This window comes from Ixodes scapularis, unplaced genomic scaffold (genome assembly GCF_016920785.2).
Source record: "Ixodes scapularis isolate PalLabHiFi unplaced genomic scaffold, ASM1692078v2 PGA_scaffold6__148_contigs__length_123643588, whole genome shotgun sequence".
Classification (NCBI taxonomy): domain Eukaryota; kingdom Metazoa; phylum Arthropoda; class Arachnida; order Ixodida; family Ixodidae; genus Ixodes; species Ixodes scapularis.
In genome coordinates, this window is record NW_024609881.1 from 116,768,730 (window position 1) to 116,793,937 (window position 25,208).

The following is a 25,208-nucleotide window of genomic DNA, read 5'->3' on the forward strand; positions in this document are numbered from 1 at the left end:
TGATCAAAGGCATATGTTCGTATATGGTTTTAATAAGTGCGTAAGAGTGAAGTGTAGTAACTCTTTGGGTTTGAAAATAGGGTGCACGTGATGTTTCGAACATTGTCACGCAGAAGGTTGTAAGAAACGAATGTGCCGCTCAACTCTGTTTTGCTCGGACAGAGTGTGACCGCTCGGACGGCAGACTCCCGGCCTTCGGCACTTGGCGTAAGGATTATGTCGATCGTTCCGCTAGTCGCACTCTTCCACCATCATTTTGGATGAGCATGATTGAAACATCACGTGTACCATATTTTCAGTCACCGAGAGTTACTCCGATGCACTTATCAGGTTTGTTTCTTGCGACCACCGCCAGGGTATTATTTCCGGCTTGTGGTTGGTCACATTCGAATTTCTGAAGACGCCCTGGAACACGCCCAGTCCGCTTTCGGCCAATGGCGCCTCCTCATTTGTCTCCTATACTTCCGAACGAATGGCCAAACTCTCTACATATACGGCTCTGGCGTCGACGAGCGAGCGCGTGCGAGGGTATCGAGTGGTTATCGCGCTTGACTGGCGCGCGGAAGGTGTAGGTTCGGTTCCAGTCAGCGAACTGCCCTTTTATTTATTCTTTCAACTCGACGTTCTCGTAGGTTCGAGAACATTCTCCTCTGATCGAGTTCCGAATGTCTACGCACCGAATGTTCCAGGCTGAATGTTCCAGAGACACACGCGGGTACAAAAGGTGCTTCGCGTGGCGAGCCAAAGTCAGTCACGCCCAAGCGCTCGAACCTGCTCTTACGCTGTTATCGACGCCCACGACGCTCTATTGTTATCTTCTGTTTCCTTTTTCGTGACAATATTCACAAAATACTGGAGTAATTTACTCACCGACCAGGTCTTTGCGATCACGTATACGTAGCGGTGCCTTCAGTGCGTAGAGGAGTAAAGGTTGAAGCAGGAGTGCCTTGTTTCGGAATCCACTTATAGTGCACTCTAGTTCTACCATAATATCGGTGCTGAACCGAACAATTACAGAGGTCCGCCCGTGGCCTTGACGTAGAGACTTTGCAAAGATCAAAACACACAGATGCCACCATCCTGCTGCTGTTAATATCAAACCTCCTACAGTGAAGAAGGAAGCTGCGTTATAGGTCTCCACTATTGTAATACAATCAGTTCGGCTTCGAACTCTACGTGCTGAACTCCCGGTCGATTTTCAGAACACCCTAACTGAGAGTATCGAAACATTGACAATGTGGCCTATTTACATCCCGACAACAGATTCGCGATTGTATACGTTGTTGCACCTTCAGTGAGTAGAGGAGTGAAGCTGTAGTGCAACTGCACTTCGCGAGCGAAGACGCATGCCCGAATGATGAGTATGTGCTGGAAGCCTGCGTGGCACGACTGCTTCAATGCTCCACCTATATCAATACCACTAGTTGTGTCCGTGGTTATGACATAAAAGAGTGAACGGAGTTCGAGAACCCCCAGGTTTGAACGTCCTCGTGTCATGCATGAAATTTATATAAAAAAAATAACAAAATAAAATTTTCAATTGAAGGCTTTTTCTTTTTAGATGAGGTAGGTGTTTCTTTTGCAAAGAGCAAGTCGTTTGCATCTTACGCAGAGGTTCCGGTGACGTCAGAGCGTGGCCGAGCTTTGATTGGCTCTGATGGAGGGATAGCGGGTAGACATCAATGCTAGATGCCTTGAGGTCTACCCACTATTTTTTTTCAATCAGCCAATAAGAGCTTAGCGTTCTGACATCATGGCAGCCCATGTGCAAAAAGCAGAATAACTTGCACTCTGCATAGGCTGGACTCGAAGCACATAACGGAGGATCAGAGCTTAAAAATTGCCCTGCATGGTTGTTTTTTTTTATTTTTCTTTTGGGAACTTTGAAGTGTCTGCTTTCCCGCAACACACTTCGGAGAGCCAATCGCTGCAGTTTACAAAGGGAGGTCAGCCGATGAGGAGGCTGATTATATGTACATATTTATTCCACCCGCATGTGTATTTTACTAACATGTATCCTATTCATTGTTTTACCTTGTTTTTATGTATTTTGCTTTACTAATATTTTACGCCTTGGTTATTTAATATGTTTTTTTCGTGTTTCACGTAGTCCTTCCGCCCGTGTCACACCCTGCCTAGGAGGGCCTTTAAGGTATCTTGAAAAATGAAATAAAGAAATGTTTAGGCTTAGAGACAGCCCGCGCTGTGACACTGAGTGCAGCGTTTTACCGTAATCCGTGTCACACCATATAGTTTTCTTTTTTTAGGTCTAAACATACAAGCAGCCTCGTCATTCGCAAATATCCCCCTGTTAATGGCAGCGGCTGCCAAAAGTTTCTTCAGACACCCGATAGCGGTTTCACCTTGGCCCCACTCCGGCTCAAAAACCTAAACACACTGAACCCTAAGGGATTCACACTGTATTATTGACGAAGCCCAGAGGCATTTCGTGGATAAGTTTGAAGAAGCAAATTTTCGACGTTGCTTCAAGGGTGGTATGAACACGCAGGAACTCAAAAAAGATTCAAATTTCTTAGTGTGAATACCAGGAAAAAAAGCCTTTTAACCCGAGTCGAATTAACTGAAACGGCCATGGTATAACGATCATTTGAGGCGCCTAACATTTCCTTCAACTTGACAGGCGAATAAATGATATTCAAACCAAAAAGACTTTCGTGCATGTCGCTTCTACATGTTCTTCGACTCGACTTCAGTTGTCCGTGTTGAATCCGCGTGTTTCGCCTGTGTGCTTTGTTGTTGCTCCTTGGGGTCTTAACACTTATCCGTGGTGATCAGGCAATCAAACAAGTCGTCAGGGCTGACTTGACACAGCTGCAACATTTCCGTTGCAAATCGTTTTTTCTGAGCTTTCTTTCTTGTTTTTGTTGTTGCTTTTGTATGGGCGGGGTTAGCAGTTACAGAACCCACCGGTAAGGATCCCTCATCATGTGCCACTATTGTGGCATGTGCAAGTCATTCGACGCTGTGAGAGAAAGCTCTTGACCGTATACCGAGACTAGAGGAATATCTGCTTGTCCCAAAACGCATATATTGACTATATTCTTTTTTGTGGTTGCCAATATTACCAAAAATGTGAACGCCCGTCGCATACGAATCATAGCGGAAGAGAATCACACAACCGCGTTTAAAATATGCCTGTTTTTCCCGTGAAGTGTGTCTTTTGAGAAACACTTCCAACAGCTAATGTGACCGCCCGTACTGAAATCTCTAAACTACTAGTTCGAAAGCGTTGCAGACGGCGAGGCTGCGAACACGGCCTTAATAATTTCCGGCGTCGTATTGCGTTCGCGAAAAATCCCATAGCAGCTGCTATAGATATGGAGCGTCTCTGCACCTTTCTTTCTCACACTGAGAACTTTCGATTTCAAGCAAAAGCATACTACCACACTTTGAACTTTGCCGCGACGATTACCGAAAGCAACCCTGAGTAGAGTTGACCAGTTTATGCGAACTTTAGGGAGGATGGATGGCCTGAGCGACCTACATAAGCGTTTTCTTGGTTCGTTTATACTCAGTACATCTCGTAAATAGTCAACAAGTAGCAAACAAATATCCGGCTTCACAGTACTGGTGTTCACTTAAGAAAAATAATAGCATTTGCTCGGCAGCATCGGATGAAGAACTGCGGTGACGAAATTAAATAGTTTTCTAAACTATAAGTAGAATACCTAATAATCAATCTTTTTTTTTTTAGTTGTTACACTTCTAGTCGTAATAAAGGACAGACAATTACATAACTGAACTCATGAGATGAGCTCAGGGGAAAGGTGCCGACAAGGCCGCCTAAGAAAGTACAGCCCCGGGGCGGGGATAGGTTATAGCCGGGAAAAACTTGAGCTTCGATCTTTTGGCTAAAGGTGGCCGAATAACCGGCATTCAACTTAGATTGTACCGCTGCTGTCACGTTTAAAGTTGAGCCGGTCTCTATTCCCTTGCGGCGCGCGTCGCACCGCAAGCAACCGCTTCTGGTCGCAGGGACGCCCTCCGCGCTCAAACGCGCATGTCCGTATGGGCCTTAAACAGGACAGCGTGGTGGTGAAACATTCTTGAATATGTAGAAAACGAGAAACATAGCAGACAGGGACTGCGTACCTGTGTGCTCTCGAGGTACCAGATAAGATCGAACAGGAGGTGGCTCGTCGACACTCTCACTCTTCGGGATACTTTTATATGTCCTTGCCTATTCTATGGAATTAACTAATCCATAGAGAGTTTAGCCCATGAATAATTTTCCTAAGAATAGTTTTGGCCAGAATACTTGTGTATGAAGCTTGGTAACATTAAAAGATTATTGACATCTTTGAGGTTTCTGTTGGTGTCTCATTCCAAATAAGGATCAGCAATGCAGACACATGGTGAACAGAACAGCGTACAAAAAGGTAACGACAAAGAGAAGGAACATGCACAACGCACAACTCTTGTGTGCTGTGAATGTTCCTTTTCTCTGTCTTTGTCTTTTTGTGCGCTGTTCTGTTCATCGTGTCATCATACCAACTCGCCCAACTTACAACTCTTCTGCAAAGCAGACACGTTTATTGACGAACTGGATTGCAAGTAGTATGTTTATTTCTTCGTTTTCTTAATGGAACAGCTGAAAAAGCGTCTATTCATTAAGAAAGCTACACCTAGACAATTTTTTTGCATATAAAGTACATGAAAGACGGTGGCTGTTACACCCTTGAAGTTTTAAGCTCATGCTTAATATTTAGTATCCGTTCGTTTTCGCGAAATAAGAGTAATTAAGAGCATTCGAAAATGCTCCTTACAAATTCAAAGCTTCTTATGCTCGCGGACATACAGGCACTGGATGAGTTCACAGGCCAAAATTGGGAAAGACTACACTTGCGACTATCTAAATTTACTTACCGACGACGTCTCTGCAATCACACAATTCGGAGAACAACTGCTGTGCTTCGGAATGCGCCTCTACTTATACTTAAACACAGTATTTCTACAACTATTTTAATGATGAACTGATCAATTACAGGGGTCGTTATGTGGCCTTGACGCAGAAGCTTCACTGAATAAGCATCCTGGTTTCTTAAATATATAAAAATAAACAAATAAAACAGAACCAGTGTTGTAGACCTCAACACTAATAATTGAATGAGCTCGATTAGGAACACCACGCGAAGTGCGTCACCAGACCACACTCTGAGTAAATTATTCTAGGGTTGTTAAACACCAGGGGTAAACATACTAGCCTGGGACGACGAGCGCTTGCACAGCGGGACATTCGCACCGCTCCGCTCATTTTGGTCCTTTTTTAGCAATTTACTGGGCCTCCGGCCTCCAGCCTGGGGCCTAAACGACTACATGGACTCCCCAAGGCCTCCCGATTCACCCGTCATCACACCGCCGCCCGAGGACATGGACTTCCCGGCTCTCGAAGTCAATGAGGACAGCCCGGCAGAGCTCGACCTAGCGGGGAATACGGGCTTTGCCTTCCCGCCGCCCCTACTCCTCCTGTCACACTCCAACCCGTTTGCCCCACTGGCGACTCTTGAGAATGCTCAACAATCCGAAGGCAAGTCAGACGACCTTCTCACTGCGTCCTGCATTGTTTCTACTGCACCCGAGGGGCAAAAACGGGCGCGTAGCACAGTTCAGGCCTCTACAGCCTCAAAGCGGTCCACCCAAGCCAGGACGTCCGCTCGCTCGGTACAGACCACTTCCTCTCGGGGAATGTACGGCAAAGACTCCGACCACGGTAAAGATGGGTATACTCTGGTCACCTACAGCCGCAAAAACGTTACCCCTTGATGGCTGCAACGCCACCCACACAGACTCAGCCACCCGCACCGCGGTTGTCGCGCCTCACGGTAATCCTCAGACCCTGTCAACCGTGTAGAATCTTAGATGAGCCCTACATCAAGCTCGACGAGGCTCTTTCATCACATTTACGCACCTCCCTGGCCCTCGTACAAGGCACCAGGACCCCCGATTTCACGACACGATTCTTAACACATAGTAATCAACTTGCACTCGATGTATACGATCCCGCGGTGAGGGATGCTTTCCTCAAAATCAAATCGCTTCCTATCTGTGGTAAGGAGGCTCCTTTTCAGGCCTATGAAGCAACCGGAGAGGGCCAGATACGTGGCATAATACAAAACGCCGGTGGCCTTACCCAAGAACAACTCATGGCCAGCTTGCATTGCCGCAAATGCAGAATACTTAATGCTCGCCCACTGGGTGACAACGGAACTGCTTTGGTTACCTTCGAGAGCACACGCCTGCCCTACCGCATCGGCCTCCGCTCTTTTACGGTGAGGGTATTACCCTACAAACCCAAAGTAGCTGTCTGCACGACCTGCCATCGGATGGGCCACGTTAAGGAGCGCTGTCCCAACACCGACAACGCCCGCTGTTCTATTTGCGGACTGAAAAAACACGACGGAGACGCGTCTTGTCCGAACGCCACGCCTAAGTGTCGTAATTGCGGGGGTCCCCACCTAGCCACAGACAAGGGCTGCCTCAAGAGAGCCCAGCTGAACAAAAAGATAGCACGTCGCCGACGTCCCAAGGCCCCGCGACGCTTTGAAACTACCTTTGACAACCAAGGGCAGCCTCTACACGCGGGCGAACGTACTGAAGCGTCAAGCAACAACACCGATACGACCGTACCTCTAGTGCCTGGAAGCGCGGGAGACTTACGACGCCTACGGCTCATCGCCACTCCGACCTCAACAAGTTTCTATACAGGGCCCCGCACCTCTGCTCAGGGAACTACTACAACAGCTGCAGAGCGTAAACTCACGTTTGCGGACATCGTTCGGATGGCCAACACCGACACTGCAACCCAGACTATTAATACGACACAAAGGAGAGGTTCTAAACATGCTCAAAAATCGCGAACCCCGCGCATTCCGGAACCGGTGGCACAAGTCAGTGTGGAGACGCAGACAGAAACAGCTGTACGCATCTCAGCATCTACAACACCCAGCACACAAATCACCCTCGAGGCACAGCTCGAGCGCCGCATTGCTCAACTTGAACAACGCGTAATGGAGCACGTGCAAAAGACAATAGACCGGGCCATTGAGACATGTGTCCGCACCCTTATGGAACGACTCATGCTCTCCAGTACGAGCCCATTCGGGGCGCCCATCACACAACCGGCTCCGGCCGCCTCTATGGTAACCTCATCAATTGCTATTAACGGCCAACATGGCCCAGCGCTCCAATAGCGCACTCGCCACCGGGCACCCACCCTGGGCTACAGTCGTGCAATGGAATTGTCGAACACTTCGAAAAAAAAAGGCCGACCTAGTAGCGCAATTTCATTGTAACGGCACCACACAAGGACCATCCATACTCGCACTTCAAGAAGTAAATGGCCCAGTACTCAAACTCCCGGGTTACGAAGGGTACCCGTCTTATAGCGATCCCGGGCAGACCACATCCGTGGCTCTATACGTATTAGGAACGCTCGACCACGTCCAACTGGATACCGAACCCTGGAATACTAGCGCCACCACTACGGTAGGGTGTAGGGTCAAATTGTCGACTGACCACACCGTTTTAATTTTTTCCTTGTACGCACGCCCGGAGTACAACCGCAACAAAGGGCACAAGCCTCTTATTGACCTCGGTTTTATACAGCATTTCCATAGGCTCTATCCTCGCGACCAGGTAATCCTATGTGGAGACTTCAACGCAAGGCACACAGCACGGGGTTACGACAAATGCAGTCCCAGGGGGCGCAAAGTAATGGCTGATACCCAAAACTACCACCTTAGTTTGATCAACACCCCCGATGACCCCACACGAATTGGACAATCTATTCGCCAGGCGGACACGACCCCTGATCTGACTTGGGCATCACACCCGCGCAGCGTCACCTGGCACCTTCACGAAGACCTAATGGGAAGCGATCATTTTCCTATAGTGATCAAGATAAAAATCCGCCGCACTCTGGGATGCGCGGTAGGTGCACGCACAGCCGCGAGACCATCGTTTTTGACGCACTGGGACAAATACCGAAAGCTGCTGGAGGAGACATCTCCCAGCGGCGATATCGCACACCTAACTGGTCAAATATTAGACGCCAAGCAACAAGCCACCCGTCGAATACAAGTCCCCTATGATGGTCCGGACCCAGACAAACGCCTTCTAACGCTCTGGAATCGCAGGTTGCGCCTATTGGCCAAGTACCGCAAATCTGGGCGCAGACGCTCTATCAAACGCAAGTTGAGGATCACGCAACAGACAATAGAGGACTACACCACCGCCCTTGCATCTGAGAAATGGATGACCCTCTGTGAAGGCTTTAACGGGAATACGTCTACACCCCGAGTTTGGAGTATAGTACGGTCCCTTCTTGGACAAACCAAGACCTACAATGGGGCCAGACGGGTGGCCCTTAAAGAAGCGATAACCCCACAGGAGCTAGCCGAACGCGCCGCTTCTGAATTCTTTCCCAGCACTTCTCAACCCATCGCTACCACCTATGAAAGGGACGACCCCGTGGAGGACTTTGAATCCTGCAATCAACCATTCACCCTTTTTGAGCTTAATCACGCCCTTAACACTGCCAACACACACAGTGCACCTGGGGCAGATCAAGTCACCACGACACAACTGAGAAACCTCCCAGATACCTACAAACAAGCTCTGTTGGAGGAAATCAACAGGATCTGGGAAGAAGGAAAGCTTCCACCCACATGGCGTTTCTCTCTGGTGAAACCAATTCCCAAACCGGGGAAACCGCCACATAACCTGGCCAACCTCCGACCTATATCACTGACATCCTGCCTATGTAAAACGATGGAGAGGATGGTCAATACGCGCCTTACATGGTACTTGGAAAATAATGGCATTATCGCCCCAACGCAAATAGGTTTTAGAGCGGGGTTGTCCACACAGGACGCGCTTCTTCAACTTAAGGAGGCAGTCCTCGACCCGCACTCTACATAACCGAGAGCTGTCGTTGGGGTTGACATTAAAAAGGCATTTGACGGGGTCCCGCACAACACAATCATGTCCCAAAACAGAACTGCCGGCCTAAAAGGACGACTATATAACTTCATTGCCGCGTTTTTGGAAGGTCGCTGTTTTCAAGTGCAGGTAGACCAAGCCACTAGTACCACGCGAGCCAACAAAGTAGGGGTACCGCAGGGGTCAGTTATCTCACCGACTCTCTTCAACTTGGCGATGCACACCCTCCCACACCGTCTTGATGCAGTGCCTAAACTAGGTCATACAATATATGCCGATGACATCACGCTTTGGGCAACAGACGGGTCCATCGGCCAGCAGGAAGACATACTCCAAAATGCCCTAAACATTATCTACAGTTGTGCAACCGAAATTGGCCTCAGCACATCCCCAGAGAAGACTGAATACTTAGTCATACACGGCGGCCGTAGTACTCCCTCCAAGAGAGCCGAGAAGAACATGTACAACCTCTCTATCGGAGACCAACCCATCACCAGGAAATCTACCATTCGCATCCTGGGCATGTACCTGGACGAAAATTGCACAGCCAACACATGGTTCCAGAAAACGACTGGATCAGTAAAAAAGATCCTACACGTCCTTCGACGAATCTCAACACGCACCCGTGGTGTCCGCGAACGCGAGATGAGGCAATTCGTGCTGGCATTTGTCGTCTCACGGCTCCTGTATGGTCTTCCCTATCATCCAGTCAATCGGACTCAGATGCTAGCTCTAGAAAGACTTATCAACGAGGCCCGAAGACTCATTACTGGCCTTCCCAGGTACACACGCCTAGACGCGCTCAAGAGTTGCGGGGGCATTAACGATCTCAGCGAACTCGTATCCGCGCACTACAACATCCAGGAGGCACGGCTTCGCACAACACCAGCCGGCCTACGCCGTGCACGATCTGCCCGAACTCCCACAACAGACCCCGCCGTGGGAACACATTGTCCTCACCGACGGGACTCCTCTACCTCAGCGGATACAGAGCACCGGCAGGCGCCTCCCTCTCAAGAGACGGCACTTAAAGTACATTCGCTCGCTTGACGATTGCACCCACGTGATCTACGTCGATGCATCCCTGCCAGCTGATCACAAATGCGCTGTCTACGCCACGGCGTGGTACAATTGTAACACAGAAGCACAGGCACGATACCTGCACACAACGGCTACGCCCCCGTTCAGCACCCAAGCGGAGCTTCAAGCCACCACGGACTATGCGAGCGACGCACTCCTTACGGCAAAGGAAGACGCACCAGTCACGCACATCATTTATACTGACTCGCAAGCGGCACACCACATATGCTCGGACACCAAATATACCGGACCTACCTTACACGAGCTCAAGGTGGCCGTCTCATCTCTGAGAGCGTCCGGCCATCAATTCATCATACGATGGGTCCCTGCCCACTGTGGCATACCCGGTAATGAGAAAGCCCACAGGCTAGCGCGCGCACACCTCCTCTCCGCGCTGGCCAAGGGACCCTCCTCTTCCTCATCTCTAGGCAACCCCTCACAGGAGATTGCCAACCCTTGGCACGACTTGCGCTCTACGAAAGCCCAGCGAGCCACCTACCTCTCCATGGCCGCCAACCCGCTATCCATCCCTAAGATTCCCTCCCAACATTTCTCTCGTAGGGAAGCCGTCATGATTCGGCAAATTCAGACAGGGACCCTACTGACACCGCATCTCTTACAGCGGTTTCGCGGGAACGACGGGGCGGGACCTTCCACAGCCTCTGGCATCTGCAAGAACTGCAATTCTAAGGCAGACCTGGTTCATCTCATGTGGTCTTGCCCTTTGTATGATATTCCACGACAACAGGCTTTGGACCTCATCACAAACGCCCCAGTACCCGCATCCCTGAACGCCTGGGCATGTCCAGACACCACCATATCCCCCAAGCATGCTTTGGAGCTCTGGGAGGCACTACTCGCCTTCATAAAAGACCCAACTGCGCCTCCAGTGGGGGACCGGCTCCTTCCGGCTACAGCCAAGAGGATACGGCCTCCCCCTCCCTCGTCGACGAAGGCCTTGAAGCCATGAGATTTTGCCCTCCTCCTCCTCTCCTCTTCTTTGGCCCCCGCTTCCTAATCCCTTATCTTCCTTCTAACTGACCTCCGCAGCGCGCTCCGCGCAATATAAGGTCAATAAACGTGTTTTCAATCAATCATACTAGCCTGACCCGTGGTTGAAATCAATGTTGGGGAGTACTTCAAGTGCATTATGCTTTAAGCACTATTTTAGGTAAGTTTGGAAAACTTGTACTTCACTCGAAGTACACTGTTTGAGTATGTACTTTCATTTATTTAAAGTATATTTTCTGCTACTTTCCAAAGAAAGAAAAACTTCCGACTTCAAAGTGCATACCATAAACATGGTCGTGTTAAATCTGTATAAAAATTATGATTTGTCAACAAATAAGTGCCTCACAAGTTGATTTGTTAAATAGTTTGCCAATGAGAATAAAACTCTGCGGCTATTTGACTTTACCAAATATTCGTCGCCATTTCTGAAAAAAAAAAATGATGCACCCTTGAACGTAATTTCTTCGGCTACAAGGATCACTGCCGAGTCATCGACTTTACTTGAATGATTTATTAGAAACTTAGACGACTCGCAAACTAGATCCGGCGGAACAGTAACTGACATCAGTGATCATTAGGTATTTACATGTGTATAAAAACGCATATTAAAAAAAACTAAAGAAACTGCTGCCGAACATATCAGAATATTACGCCGGAGAGTCTAAGCGATTTTAGACAAAGACTATTTAATTTTATTGGAGCGATGTTCTTCTCAAAACAGACGCAGAGAAAGCGTATATTATTTTCTCGATCATATTTCAAAAGCTCTATCGAAGTTGTTTTCCATAAAAATCAATACCTTTGTCCAGAAAAGCACGTAAACCCTGGATTACGAAAGAATTACTAGCGAAAATACGTACAAATAACGCTCTTTATCGAAAATTTATAAAAAAAAAGATATGAATAAACCTAGTGCATTTAAACATTATCGAAACCAATTAAACAAAGAGCTCCGTAATGCTAAATGAAAGTATTTTTGTGACTTCTTTCTAGCATGTGTAAACAGAGCCGATATATCATATGGAAAAGCTTAATTCCGTGTTGAAATGTATGGACAGTCCAAAGCACTGGGTAAATGTATCCTACAATGGTCAGCAACTAGCCGGAAAGGAACTGGCGAACAAGTTCAATGAATATTTTGTTAACCTAGGTAATGAAAGCCCCGAGGATGGTGCATGCAAGATATATACAGTTTAGGAATTGTTCGTTGTTCTTTCTTAGCCCGGTTACTGAACTGAACTGAACACGGAGGTATCATCTACATTTCATTCATTAAATGACAGTAAAAGCCGTGACCCCGATGGTATACATATGAAGCACGTTAAACACGTAATTGATCTTATCTACGCTTGCCTCACCTATATCTTCAATCTTTGCTTTCAAAACGGCATATTTCCAAAACGAATGCTGTTAGCAAGAGTTTATCAGTCAAAGATAAGCAGGAAGATAAAAATGATCTTGGTAATTATAGACCGATTTTAATTTTGCCAGTGTTTTTTAAAGGTCTAGAAAAAATTCTGCTCCTTCGAATGTCAATATTTGCAGATAGTCATAACTTAATCACCCCATCTCAGTTCCAGTTTCCGCAAACAACGTCCTACTGAACTCGCTGTTCTCACTCAAAAAGAACATACACTTAGAGGCTTTGAAAATAATAAACTATTTCTCGGCTTATTCATTGACTTTACGAAGGCCTTTAATTTTCTCGATCAAAGCCTTCTAATGAAAAAACTCAAAATATATGGTTATCGGGGCCAAGTATCACTTCTTATTCATTCCTGCTTGTCTTTTCGTCAGCAGTATGTCGACATCACTGGTTAATTGTTCGATGTCAAGCCAGTTGAATCAGGCGTTCCACGAGGAAGCATATTGGGTACTTTTTTATTTAAACTTTATATAAATTATATCGCAAATATAAGTAAATCAACGAAATTTATTATCTACGCAGACGACACGGGCATGCTGTTTAATGGAGACAGCCCCACAGAAGTCATTGAAAACGCAAACGTCACGCTAGGAAAGCTGAATACATGGAGTAGGTATGATGGTTTAAAAATAAACGTGAATATAAGACCAAGGCTGTTTTGTCTCGTCCGAAGGGTAAAATTGTTAACATAGACGAGAATATTATGTTCAGTTCTTATACAATTCAAGTGGTACCGGATTTTAAAAATTTAGGTGTCTTTTTTTTTTTCAGAGAACATGTCCTAGGATGCTCATGTAAATTATGTTACATCAAAACTGCCTAGCATTGTCGGCCTGGCGTATCGTCAAAAACATGATATATTTTCATTACAAAAAAAGATACTACGAAGCATTTGCAATGTTTCACCGGAATTTCCAACGAAAAAATTCGTTAGCCAGCTCGATGTAGTAAAAATTCAACTTGCATCGATACCGCCCGTGTGTTAAATATAAAGCTGAAATTAGTATGAATGCACGACATCTTGCAAGCTTAGCTTACTTAAAACAAAAAAAAAAGTATATGCCTATCCAACGAGAATCGCACAACCCTGGGAAGTCCCTTTTTTTAAACAAATTGCGGTCTTCAAACCGCGGCGTTTACCCTGCCAACCGCCTTCAACTATTTTTGTGCGTAGCGCATAGAACTTTAAAGTAGGTCGGCTGGTAACCTAAGGAACATAATAATTCAAGGCCAAACCGATCAAATTTGAGTGGCATGTTTATGTGGTCATATTTTCTTATGCCAATACAATCGCTACTGTGACTTTTCTGTTTTGAACATCTTGTTGATGTTTAATATGATTTTTCTGAGTTCTTTTTTTTTCGCTTCTGTTACACTTCTGGGGGCTCGGGACCGGTCAAGCTGTTCTAACAGCTTTTTTCCCAAGCCCCCATCAACACTGTACCTCATTGTTGAAAATAAAAGTATTATTGTTATTATTATTACCTCTAGGGTAATCGAGGATGAAGAGCCCTCATACGAGTTTTCTTTAAAAAGACGTTGTATAGGAGAATGAAAGGGCATCATGAAAGATTGTGTTAAAAAGTACTTGTACTTTACTTTGAAAGTTCATTGTGTTTATAGTACTTTATTGCAGTTGTATTCCGCCCGGTGTACCTTACTCTTTTTACTTGGAGTACATAACCTCTCATTTAATTAGTACTTTACTCGAAGTAGTTTCAGATGTACCTTGCCCAACACCGATTGAAAGGCCAGGGGAATGTTCATTTAATGCGTCTAATATTCCCGTCGAGTTGCTACGCAAGTGTTACACAAACTGAAACTACGGTGCTTTCATGCGCCCTGTTCCTACGCAATGCTCTCGGCGGCACTCGTGACATTCCTTCTTCGTTCAATATTCAAATCGGACTACATAATAAAACAGAAATCATCGACGGCTATCGCACGTGTGAGGGTACGTGGAATCGAATAGCACATGCAACTATTGGTTAAAACTCGTTATGGAGTCGATTTCATCTTTAGAATTATATTTTTTGTTACGTATTAAATGGCTGCCCAACAAAGGGAGCTTGTTCATCTATCCAAGAATGCGTCACGTGGTGCGTATTGAGCACGGACTTGCCGCAGACGTTTTTGTAACGTTGCCCTCCAGTCGCGAAAGATAAATTGAGTGTATAATGACCTCGACCCTGAATGATTAACTAGATTCGTCGACCTGACCGCCCTCGCGATAAGGTGATAAACCCCTACAAAAGGGCTATGCGATGTCAGGTGGGAGAGTACACGTCACACCGGCATCAAGCGCAAATACGCCGACCGTCTATCCTCTAACCATGGGTACTACCGGAGCAGCGTTCATAGCATCGACCTTGTGCATCGCGCTACTGTGTAACGCGTCTAGCGCTAAAACCACGTCACTACCAACTCAAGTGCTGGATGGTAAGTAACAAGGCTGTCTCTGGCGTTTTTAATATTCATTTTTAGTTCACAAACCTGCGTTTACTTAGGGCCGGGCTCTCGTGATCTCTTAAAATGTGAGAACCCACTGGCACGCTGGTGCCATATACGAGCTTACCCTGGAACTGCATATGACTAGAGTGAAGGTTATGCGGTATATGCGTGATTAAATGTACGTACTATCTATGAGAAATAACCTTTTTAACATTGCCAAAAAATTACAAAAAAAATTATTATACAACAGTTAAAGTGTTTCACAGCCACCCTATTAAACCTCCCTGTGAAGAGAAAACACATTGTAGCTATAGCTACAGTTTGTTTTCTCTTCACAGCGAGATTTAATGGGGTGGCTGTGAAACACACTGGCGTATACGCCAGTGTTTTTTTTTTTTGTTTTTTTTTTTGTCACAGGAGATTTTAAGAGGTCTTAAGGCACATGGCCGTGAGCTGTCACTAGTGTCTGAACTGGCCTTAATGCCTAAGTGACGAGTCGTTTCGATTTGCAAGATGTTTTACTGAAACCAACGAATAGTATTTTTCTACAAATCAATAGACTAGATCGCCCAGTGCCCTTACGTTTGTAGCCGAAATGTCAGTCATCTCCCAATTCCCAATAAATACTCGGGCAGGGGGGCACTCATACGAATTAGTATCACTTTGTTAGACTGGACCGAAAATCCCCAAACATCCGCGGAATTTCAAACCGTCGAAGGGAAATCAGTAGACCGGCACTTCACTCTCATAACAACTGCAGCAATTATAAATAGTTGTAGCTTGTTGTGACAGGTGTGCATGTCCTAAATCTGTAAGTTTTGCGTAGCCCGAATATCGTGAATATTGGGCGTGACAGTTTTAGACTCCAATGCTACTTCGTCGAAGGATGGATGCAGCAGATTCCAAGTCATGTGTGCATATATTCTGAAATACCTCTATGTCCGCTCTAGTAGCCTATATTTTATAGAATGTGCGACAGGCGCCTAGCAGAAGAAAACAGAAAGGCATCTGAACGGATAATTATAATGCAATTAAATGCAAAGGGGCAAGCGAGCTGGACAAGAATGACGAAAATAAAATCTGAACGGCACCGCCTTTCGAAGATATGCATTTTATTTCTGCCACACGCCGTGAGATGGCGCTACATGACTGGAAAAAGTCGCGAGGCTCGCGGGCTCCTTCACGCGCCGTGACTACTTCCATAAAGCCCTACATGCAACACGGCGCGCGTTGCACTCTGGGAACTAGTTGGCCAGCCAGGGAGGAGGGTGGCATGGTTTCGGTTTCGATCGACACGTCGACAAGAGATTATACACAGAGCGTGGACTATTAACGGCCGTTATCTCATGTTTTCTGGTCCCGAGAGCGTCATTTGTGGTCTCTAAACTAACCTAAATGGCCAGACCTCGAAGCTTTAGACAAGCCCGAGACGTGTAGCTTGTCTTAAGTTATGCTTGTTGTATTTTTGTACTTGAGCCTTTCTGTTAGCGTTCCAATCGAGGTATATGGACGAGCCAGTGCTGGGAATCTCGACGCTGCGAAGCTCGGGGATCTTGCTTGTTTACGAATCAACAAGTATAGCAACCAATAAGTATGCATGCATCGAGCTCGCGCCTTTACATTAGTGTTGTTGATCGGGAAGTTTGTTTGTTTGGTGCGTCCATAGACGAAATGTCCCTTTTTGCAATTACTGTTTTTCTTAATACGCCTGAGTACGCGAGGTAAAACTCGGAGGCGCCATTGAAAAGCTCAATTTTAGCACATTTCTTATCTCTTATCTGTACTGACTCGCAGCACTGCACGAAGTGAGGTCCCCACCCGCTTGCATTCCACTAATGTTCAACATGGCGTGTGCGCATAAAGTTATCCTGCAATCATATAGGCACATTCGCACATACAGACCGTTTTTAGAAAGCAAAAATCGAGAACTTGTGTGAAGAATGTCGCACCGTTCGCCGGGACTGCGCCAGACGGGCATGAACCCCTATGCGGTGCGCCAAACGAACGAGATTATTCAAAGCGCGTTTGACGGTTGCTAATGGCCATAATATTTGTTATGCGTTTGCTTTCTTCCTGCCTCAGTATGTCGAGATAATTTCAAACACACCGTTCAGGCACAGATCTTGGGCGTCAGTAAAAGCTCGTCCAAAAAGGCTTAGCGAGGAGTAGGGGACGTTTGTTAGGGCCTCCGTCGTAGCTAGCCGATCTCAGCGTTTGCGAAAAGTTAATCTTCTATCAGCATACAATTTGAGTGGGAGATATATGATGACACGAGGAAGACATCATAGTAACTTTTGTGCAGTAGTGAGGTCGAATTTATTGCGTTTCCTTAAAAGTTCATCCGTCAACGCTGGGCTCAACTTTGATACTCCTGTGAGAATGCGACTTGCTTTTTGCCCAATGAAGTAACAAGAAGCGGACGTTTGGCAAACAAAATAGGTGAAAGGCTCCAGATGAACAAATTTCAGTTCTAGTTCACTGGTACTAGACGGGATTATTGAAATTGAACTCAAAGATGCACTCGTGGGGTGAGGTGACTAAGCCACGTCTTACTACGTTTGCATACGCACTCATAATATCCGATGTTTCGGGAACCAAGAAAAGTACCCCGGTCTTCGTTTTGTATCGCTCGAGAATGAGTGTATTGTACGTTCGTGAAAAGTCAGATAATCGAAAACGCAAGCAGCGCGCTCGGTCCCGGCGTGAAAGCATGAGATGAAGCTGCTCAGTCGAAACCGAAACTGAGCGGCCAACTAGTTCCCAGAGTGCACTGCGTGGTATTTCGCCGCGATGGGGCGCGTCGGTTTTGGAAGAAGTCCATTAGCTCGCTCATGAGTGGAGTGCCACTAAATAAGCTACGCTTCAGAGTAACGACACTTGGCCATATTGCGTCTTAAAATCATGGTCGCCAGTTATCTGAAGCTTTCTCTGAAATCACAAGAAACGCTTTTCCGTCCTCCACAAATGTCTAAACAGTTCGCAACAGCACAAAGCAATATTACATGACCTTCCTAACACCGAATCGCCCTTTTGAATCATGACAATCGGCAGTTGCGTCTCCTCGGCATGCAAACGATCCAAGTTGGCGGCGCATACAACAATGTTGTATGCGCCGCCCGATACTCTAAGCGCAGCTGATTTGGTGGCTCTAAGTGGTCCGTACCACTGGTCCTGAACAGCTTCTCAGTTGAGGTGTCGTAAAGTATTGTGTGAATTGAAAGTGACTGCCTTCACAGAGTATGGTGCCCCAAACGTATTGAGTACAGAGTGTGATATATATGTGACCGTTCGTTTGTTCAATCGTACGCGTATATATTGTACAATAGCCTCATATATAAACGTGTAAATAATTATTCTTGCCAAACAGTAATCCTGGATAGTTCGCAATAAAGGGAAAAAAATAATCCTGGCGAGTTCAGTCGCTTGGTTCAGAATATCAAAGTGGTGAGTTCAAACCCTGCCGGGAGGATGAAGTATTTTTATTATTAAAAAATTCGAACACCAACCAATCCCTTCTGTAGGGACCCTACAGAAGGGCTTGGTTGGTGTTCGAATTTTTTAATATTAATTACTCCCAACCAGACAGATCTCTGTCAAATGTTTACTTTAAAGTATCTTTATTAGGTTTCTTAGAAGCCTAAGGTTTTTCGGCGTCAAATTTTCGTTACAACCGACCGCTACAGCCATACCTTACAGAAAACCTTGCAAATCGGATGAAAAACACGTTTTGAGGTAATATTTATAGGATTTCTTCGGAAAAAATAAACCACAACTCGCCGAACGGTGTATTTACCGCCCACTTTAGAACTAACCGTTCCTCATTGAAAAGTCATGTTATTTTGTGAAAATTTCAATGAGAAAATGTAGCCCGCTTTCAGAGATGGGCGCCATTCAGTTCCATGTAGTTTTAGAACTAACCGTTTTTCACTGATGCGATTTTGTGAAAATTTGAAGAGAAAATGGAATTCGCTTTCAGGGACTGGCGCCATCCAGTTCCATGCATTCCAGAGCTTCGTTGGCCACCATTTTACCAATATCTTACACTTTTCGAGTAATATAACGGTTACCTCTGAAACTCTGGCGTCTGGTGCAGGCCGCTGAGGCTACATTTGTGCGGACAATGAGCGTTCAGCGATGCGTGGTTTATTTTTTATGGGGAAATAAAATCAAACTTTTTGGAGGGACACCCTGCACATGAACGAGTGAGCCATTATGAACCGATCCGTACACGTATTCTGCATATCACCATGATGTAAGTACGACCAAAGCGCTAATGAAAAAAATTTCCAGGACTCATTCCTGCTTCTTTTATATAGGCGCCTGTGTGCACAACGGTATCAGAATAGCTGACGGGGAAACACGCCACAGCACGCAACCTTGTGAAGCTTGGACATGCATGGCTGTTGACAACAAGCTGATGATCGAAGTGTAAGTATCAATCAGGAAACATTTAGGATACGTTTCGATTGATCGAGGGCGACATCTTGGAATCCGAAGCTGAAGGATCATGACCGCAGCCGTATTTCCTGCAACAGCGTCCGTTTGAGAGATGGCGATAGGAAAGCGTTTCCGGCGTTTTCTTCATAGTCCCCGATGTGTCTGAAAATCTGGTAAACACACTAACAAACATCGCTCTAACCCAAATATTAAGTCAAAATAATTTTTGGCGAAGTTATTGAATCTACAATTTTGGTCCTCAACCTGTTTTTTTTAAGTAAAAGTATCTGCTGGCAACAATGAAAAATTGACGTCAGGGGAGGAGGGGCTTTACTCTTTGAACTGTAGACTTTGTTCCCAACTGATTAAAAGCAGTTACATGGTGTCAAATAAATGCTTTGGAAGCTCGATGCAGTAACCTCCGCAGCCGCACGAAGCGAATGCTCGGCATGCTCGGCATAGTGCATTTTTAGACCTCCCGCTCGGTACGCAAGCCTGCCTTCGCCTGACGTCAAGGCACTGAAAAGCGCGGGAATATTTGAATGTTGTTTTTCGGCATCATTTTTCACTTGCCGATTTCGCAATAACTGTTCCGAATTTCCCGAGACAAAATTGCGCGCATCGGAAATGGTAAAGGCTGGTAATTCTGAACATATAATCAGTTGGGGTCACTAAAAAAGATTGTTTTTACGGGTATTTAATCTTTAGTTTTTTAGATTGCAGCGATGTTCTGTCAGCGCCAGTGCGGTACCAGGAATGCACGACTCTAGAGTAACTGTATATGCTCCGCTTGCGGAGCAGAGTACCGCAATGGTGCCATTCTGGAGCCAAGCACTGCGGGAAGCCACGGTCGGTTTTTGCAGGGGACGCGAAGGCGCAGACGCGACGCGGCGTGCTGTGGCGTGCTGCGGCGCGCTGGGTAAGGAAAATAGCGCGGCGTGCGGCGACGAGCCGCGCAGGCGCCGTCATCGTTGCCCCGTTGTTTCCTGTTTCCCTCTCGAATGCAAAAATCGCACCCGCGGATCCTGCGGGTCGCGTGTGAAGTGAAGTCGTCAATTCATTGCGGTAAACGACGCAGCGGCTGACGAAAACGCCGTCCCCTCGCTTTCGCACGAGAGCTCGCCGACTCGCCGAGATGGCCGGATGTGCCGATCGCTTATCACTCCGCGAGAGCCGCAGACGCGAGCTACGCGATCGTCGGCCGTGTCGTCTGCTCCCATACCTTGGAAACGGATGTCCTAAAACATCGCTCGCGTCATAAAAAAAAAAAACAAGATTGTATTGTACCCAGTTGACGCACATAATGTTCAATGACTTATTAAGCTTTCGGTTCGTTCGTTTTTAGTCTAAGATCTATATTTGGCGAACTCAAAGCGGAAAATATGTTCCCCCGAAACTCGGCGCTCTGGAATGCCGCTTTCCCGCACGAAGGTCGGATCCAGTTCTGCCCACGTGACCACTCCTCCGCCAATACGGAGATGGCGGCGAAAGGAAAAGGAACGCGATACTCTGGCTCTGCAAGCAGAGCCTATACAGTTACTCTACACGACTCGAGCGTCCAGCGCCCCCTACCGCCCAAGCACCGAAAGTGGTGCCGAAGCGGCGTGTCACCCTGTCGGATATCGCGATCCTGGCGGTTTATGCTCGAAGTCCTGGCAAAAAGCGGGAGTGAACACGACCGTCGCTGCCGTCGGCATATGTCTCAATAGAAAGCTTATAGATATGAGAGGGAGCAACTCAAACCATAGAAAGCCTTTGAAATTTAATCGTCGGATGCCTTCTCCGCAGGTTGGTATACGTTGCGTTGTGGAGGGGCGATGAAGAGAGCGGGTAGGGTGGCGGAGACGCTTACAGACGATAAACGCTTTTGACTTTTCCTCGCAGCTGATCATGCAAATGCGGCATTACGGCTTACGTAGGACCGTCCGGACGCTGCATAAATGATCGACTAAGAGAGCACCCACTGGCAATGAGATTGTCGCCCGCGGGAACCTTCCGGTGCACTGCAACAGATGCGATTGTGCCTTGAAGTTTCAGGAAACAATCCTCTTGAGCCGGAACCGAAACATAATAATGAAGAAATTTTCACGGTAGTATTTTATAAAGAAGGGTGGTCAAGATGCGTGCGTTAGAGCCCCATCGATTGTCCTCTATGAATCGGAGGTGGCGTATCTACAGTCTTTGGATGGGACAAGAGTAAGAATAAACGTAGATTAGTAGGTCGATGTGCGTACATGACACGGGTGTTCTGTTTATAAGGCATGTACGTTTTTGTTTTGTTCTCCTGTTTTATCAACTCAGTTTGCAAGTGCGCGCTCTTGGTGTGTGCGTGTGTCTTCTATTACTGGTCCTCGTCTTCTTTGTCGCCTTTAATCGTAACTATGTATCCCTAACTATTACAAGTTAATATTTTCACGCAAACGCGGCCCATAAACTACCTGACCCCGCTCGAGCAGCTAGAAACAATTGCTAATCTAGGCACACCACGTCTCAGCTGCTGAAGCTGCTGAAGCTGCTGAAGCTGCTGTGCGCTGTCAAACTATAGAGAGCGACAGAACAGGCACCTGCCGCATCCACCTTCGCTGTTGTGCCGCCGCCAGGATCGCGACCGGCACCAACGTGACACCTTTATGACGTCATCAGGCGGAAATCGAGCGACCACGGATGAGGATCCGGTAAACACGCCAGTCAGAGACGCGTTCAAAACACCAAAACCCAAAGATGTCGTCTGCTATTTTTTTTTTTTTTTCAATGTTGTTTAAACAAAAGCAAAATTCGGTATCAAATACATATTGAGTCTATCCGTTTCGGTTTGAACAGGCTGTCATATAAATAAGCACGATGTCAGTGATTGTCCGCCATCGTTGCGTGCGCTGTGTGGGTGTCGAGAGAGATTTTTTCATTTAATTTTTCAGACAATGTAGAGGGCGGTTAAGCAGAATCTCTGCGCATCCGCAAGCGATGTCATAAGAGTGACCTCGGTCCCCCATATCACCTAGAAGACAAGGCCTGGAAGTGACGTCATCGTATGCGGATCTCGACTCGCCCCCAGCGCACAGCCGCCGCAAGGCGGCAGGCGCGTTCGTCTTGGCGACGCAGCTCCACCAGCAATTACGTCAGGGGGGAAAAGGCACCGGCCTTATATCTTCTTGGGGGCATTGGTTCACCGCAGACAGCGATTGATCGTGCGGTTCGTCCGATGACTCCTCGCTGTATAGTCATCCTTTTTATACCGCTGTCAGAGACGGGAGGAGATGGCGCGAATATTGATTCGAAAGGGCTTAGCACAGATTACGCGTCTCTGAAACGTAAGGATGGGGGATGGGAATGAGCGATTGTACCGCTTCAGGGTTTCAAACGGGTAAAAATGGCGACTTTTACCGCGAACCTTGTGACGTCGTCACCGCGGACCAGTCACCTCCCTGGATCTTGGTCGTCCGTCTGTGCTTATATTAAAATCGGCTGCCTCGATGAGTTGATAAGCATTGAGGATATCAGAGCTTACAGAATGTTTGAATAAAGGCACCTCCGAGAATTGCGCATAAGTACTTTAAAAAGATTGGCACCGACCTCTATCTACGAACTTACTGCGAGCAATGCAGTATTTAAGGAGCAATCCTTTAAAATTGGTTAGAAGACATTAAACGGGTGTTTTGGGGAGTGAACGAAAGCGTATTGTCCGTTAATTTCCCCGTTAATTTTGGGGGAGATGGACGTGACACACCCCGGCACCCGACGGCAATCGGCGTCAGGTTATGTGACACCTTAGTACCGAATCACACCATGACCTCACGTCACGTCACCACATTGTACGTTGTCAGTCACGTGGCAAGTCGTCGCGTGAAGTGACGTCACAGTTTTAAGTGGTTTCACGTGATTGCGTGACGTCACGCGAAGTCCATTTAACGCTAAATTTAGCGTCAAAATGCACGTAAGGAGGGCAGAACATATGTCTGGGAGTGGGGAATTTCCGTCAAAAAGCATTTAAAGCTTTATCAAGAAAAAAAAAACAAAAAAACTTGCGGGTGTGTAGAATCATTTCCTTCTGATATTCGTTGCCAGACTGATCGGCAGATGTTCTTTAACCGGCTGCTATTTCTGGGATCTGCGTATGAGGAACTTTAACGTCGTAGACTGCAGACGACGCTACCGCCATAATTCAGTACTCTAAACGAGTTTATTTTGGCGGGCACAATACTTCGCTGTTGGGAGCGGTATGCTGTGCTCATCACCATAAGGTAATACATTCGCGGGAACTATATTTTCGCCATAATAAATGTGACGGAATTCGCGAGAATGAAGCCCTCGCAAATTCTGAGTCCCTTACAGCAGTCTCTTGCAACACAAGAACTCCAAGAAAAGTTCCACCCATAAAAAAAAGCGCACGTGTCTTAATGAATGCGCATTGAACACTGCGCAGAGCTTTGTTTCCTTGAGTGCCGATCTCGAAAAAAAAAAAGGGGGGGGGGGGATGTTGACGGATGCCCCTCCCTTTTCGTGACGTCAGAAGAATGGTGCGTTTGCGTTGGGAGTCGCACTGATGTCATTTCTTTCTGGGAACTCGGGTGCAGAGCCTGCCTTTGCAGTTCTTATGGTGCTTGAAGCTATTTTTGCGTGACTTTTTATTTGAGCTCCACGTATGATGTTTCAGGCTGTAGTTTATTGTGGTGATGATGTAACCCTGCTCCACTTGATTTGACATTTAGTCCAACCGCGTGTACCTAAGCTGTGTGCGAAATCACAGGGTTTTGGTTTGAATTTAAACTTACTCAAACTAGTACTTAACAAGTTAAAAAATTAAATTAGGTGTCTCCGGTCATAACGTTTCTCAAACTTATCCTGGAGAAGTAAATAGCACTGTGAATGATCATCAATTAGTTATTTATTTTTTTTAAATGAAACGAAGAATGGTTTACGTTTATAAAAAATTAATGAATTATTTTAATTGTATAATTAAATAACTACTTATCATACATGGTTTTACAAAAAAAAAATTACTGAAATTTTTGAATGCATAAATGAATTAGTTCATGTAACACTTTTTTCACAAAATAAATAATTTGATTGTTCGAAGGAATTAATCAGGAAATAAATAAATTAACGAATTAGCTCATCTCTTTTGATTGCAGGTGTCCCCAGAAATCGGTTCAAAAAGGGTGCAAACTGGCGGCTGGTGCAGTGGAGCCCTTCCCAGGCTGCTGCCCTACGATGATGTGCGCCGGCGTCTAAAGAGGAACCCGTCCCACCGACACGGCATGACAATTCTTAATAAACCTGCTGGCCATACCTCCAGGGAGCACAGCTTTACATCATTTCACATTAAAAAAGTACGGAAACGAAACGTTTGCGTCGATTTCTTTCTTTATCGTTGGTCTATGCTGTGCCGGCAGCCCAGAAACACTAACCTACACTGTACACTCTAAGAAATGCCTGCGTCTACTTAACCGCAAAACACTTAGAGCCCATCATTCCAATCTACGAAATCAGCTCAACGAATGATGAGGCGGAACATCTGTTTAGACCTAAAAATGAAGTTTGGGCTGTGGTATTACGCAATGCAAGCATGACGCTTTGCATTGCATAATGTCACAGCGCACACTTCATTTTTAGGTCTAAACGGATGTTCCGCCTCATCATTCGTTGAGCTGATTTCGTAGATTGGAGTGATTGGCTCTTTTAGTGTTTTCAGGGTAAGTAGATGCGCAGGTATTTTTAGAGTGTAGAGTAGTGCGTCTGGACTGCAGGCAGAGATGTCAATAAAACGAATTGTAAAACGAATGAACAGATTGGAAAATTGCGTCTGGTGGCGGTCTATGGAGCTCCGTTGGAATGCCGCCACGTC

At 46.3% G+C, this 25,208-nt stretch overlaps 1 protein-coding gene and 1 pseudogene across 1 annotated transcript; both read left to right on the forward strand.

Annotated features, from left to right (window-relative positions):
• The first annotated feature begins 9,003 nt into the window (after window positions 1-9,003).
• LOC121838385 lies at window positions 9,004-11,011 on the forward strand (annotated as a pseudogene).
• A 3,743-nt stretch (window positions 11,012-14,754) lies between these two features.
• LOC121838335 (venom peptide Pc-like) lies at window positions 14,755-24,670 on the forward strand. Its single transcript, XM_042294526.1, has 3 exons — window positions 14,755-14,917; window positions 19,246-19,357; window positions 24,496-24,670. Exons 1-3 carry the CDS (start codon window positions 14,812-14,814, stop codon window positions 24,593-24,595), a joined length of 318 nt encoding a protein of 105 aa, XP_042150460.1. The 5' UTR covers window positions 14,755-14,811; the 3' UTR covers window positions 24,596-24,670.
• Window positions 24,671-25,208: the final 538 nt, after the last annotated feature.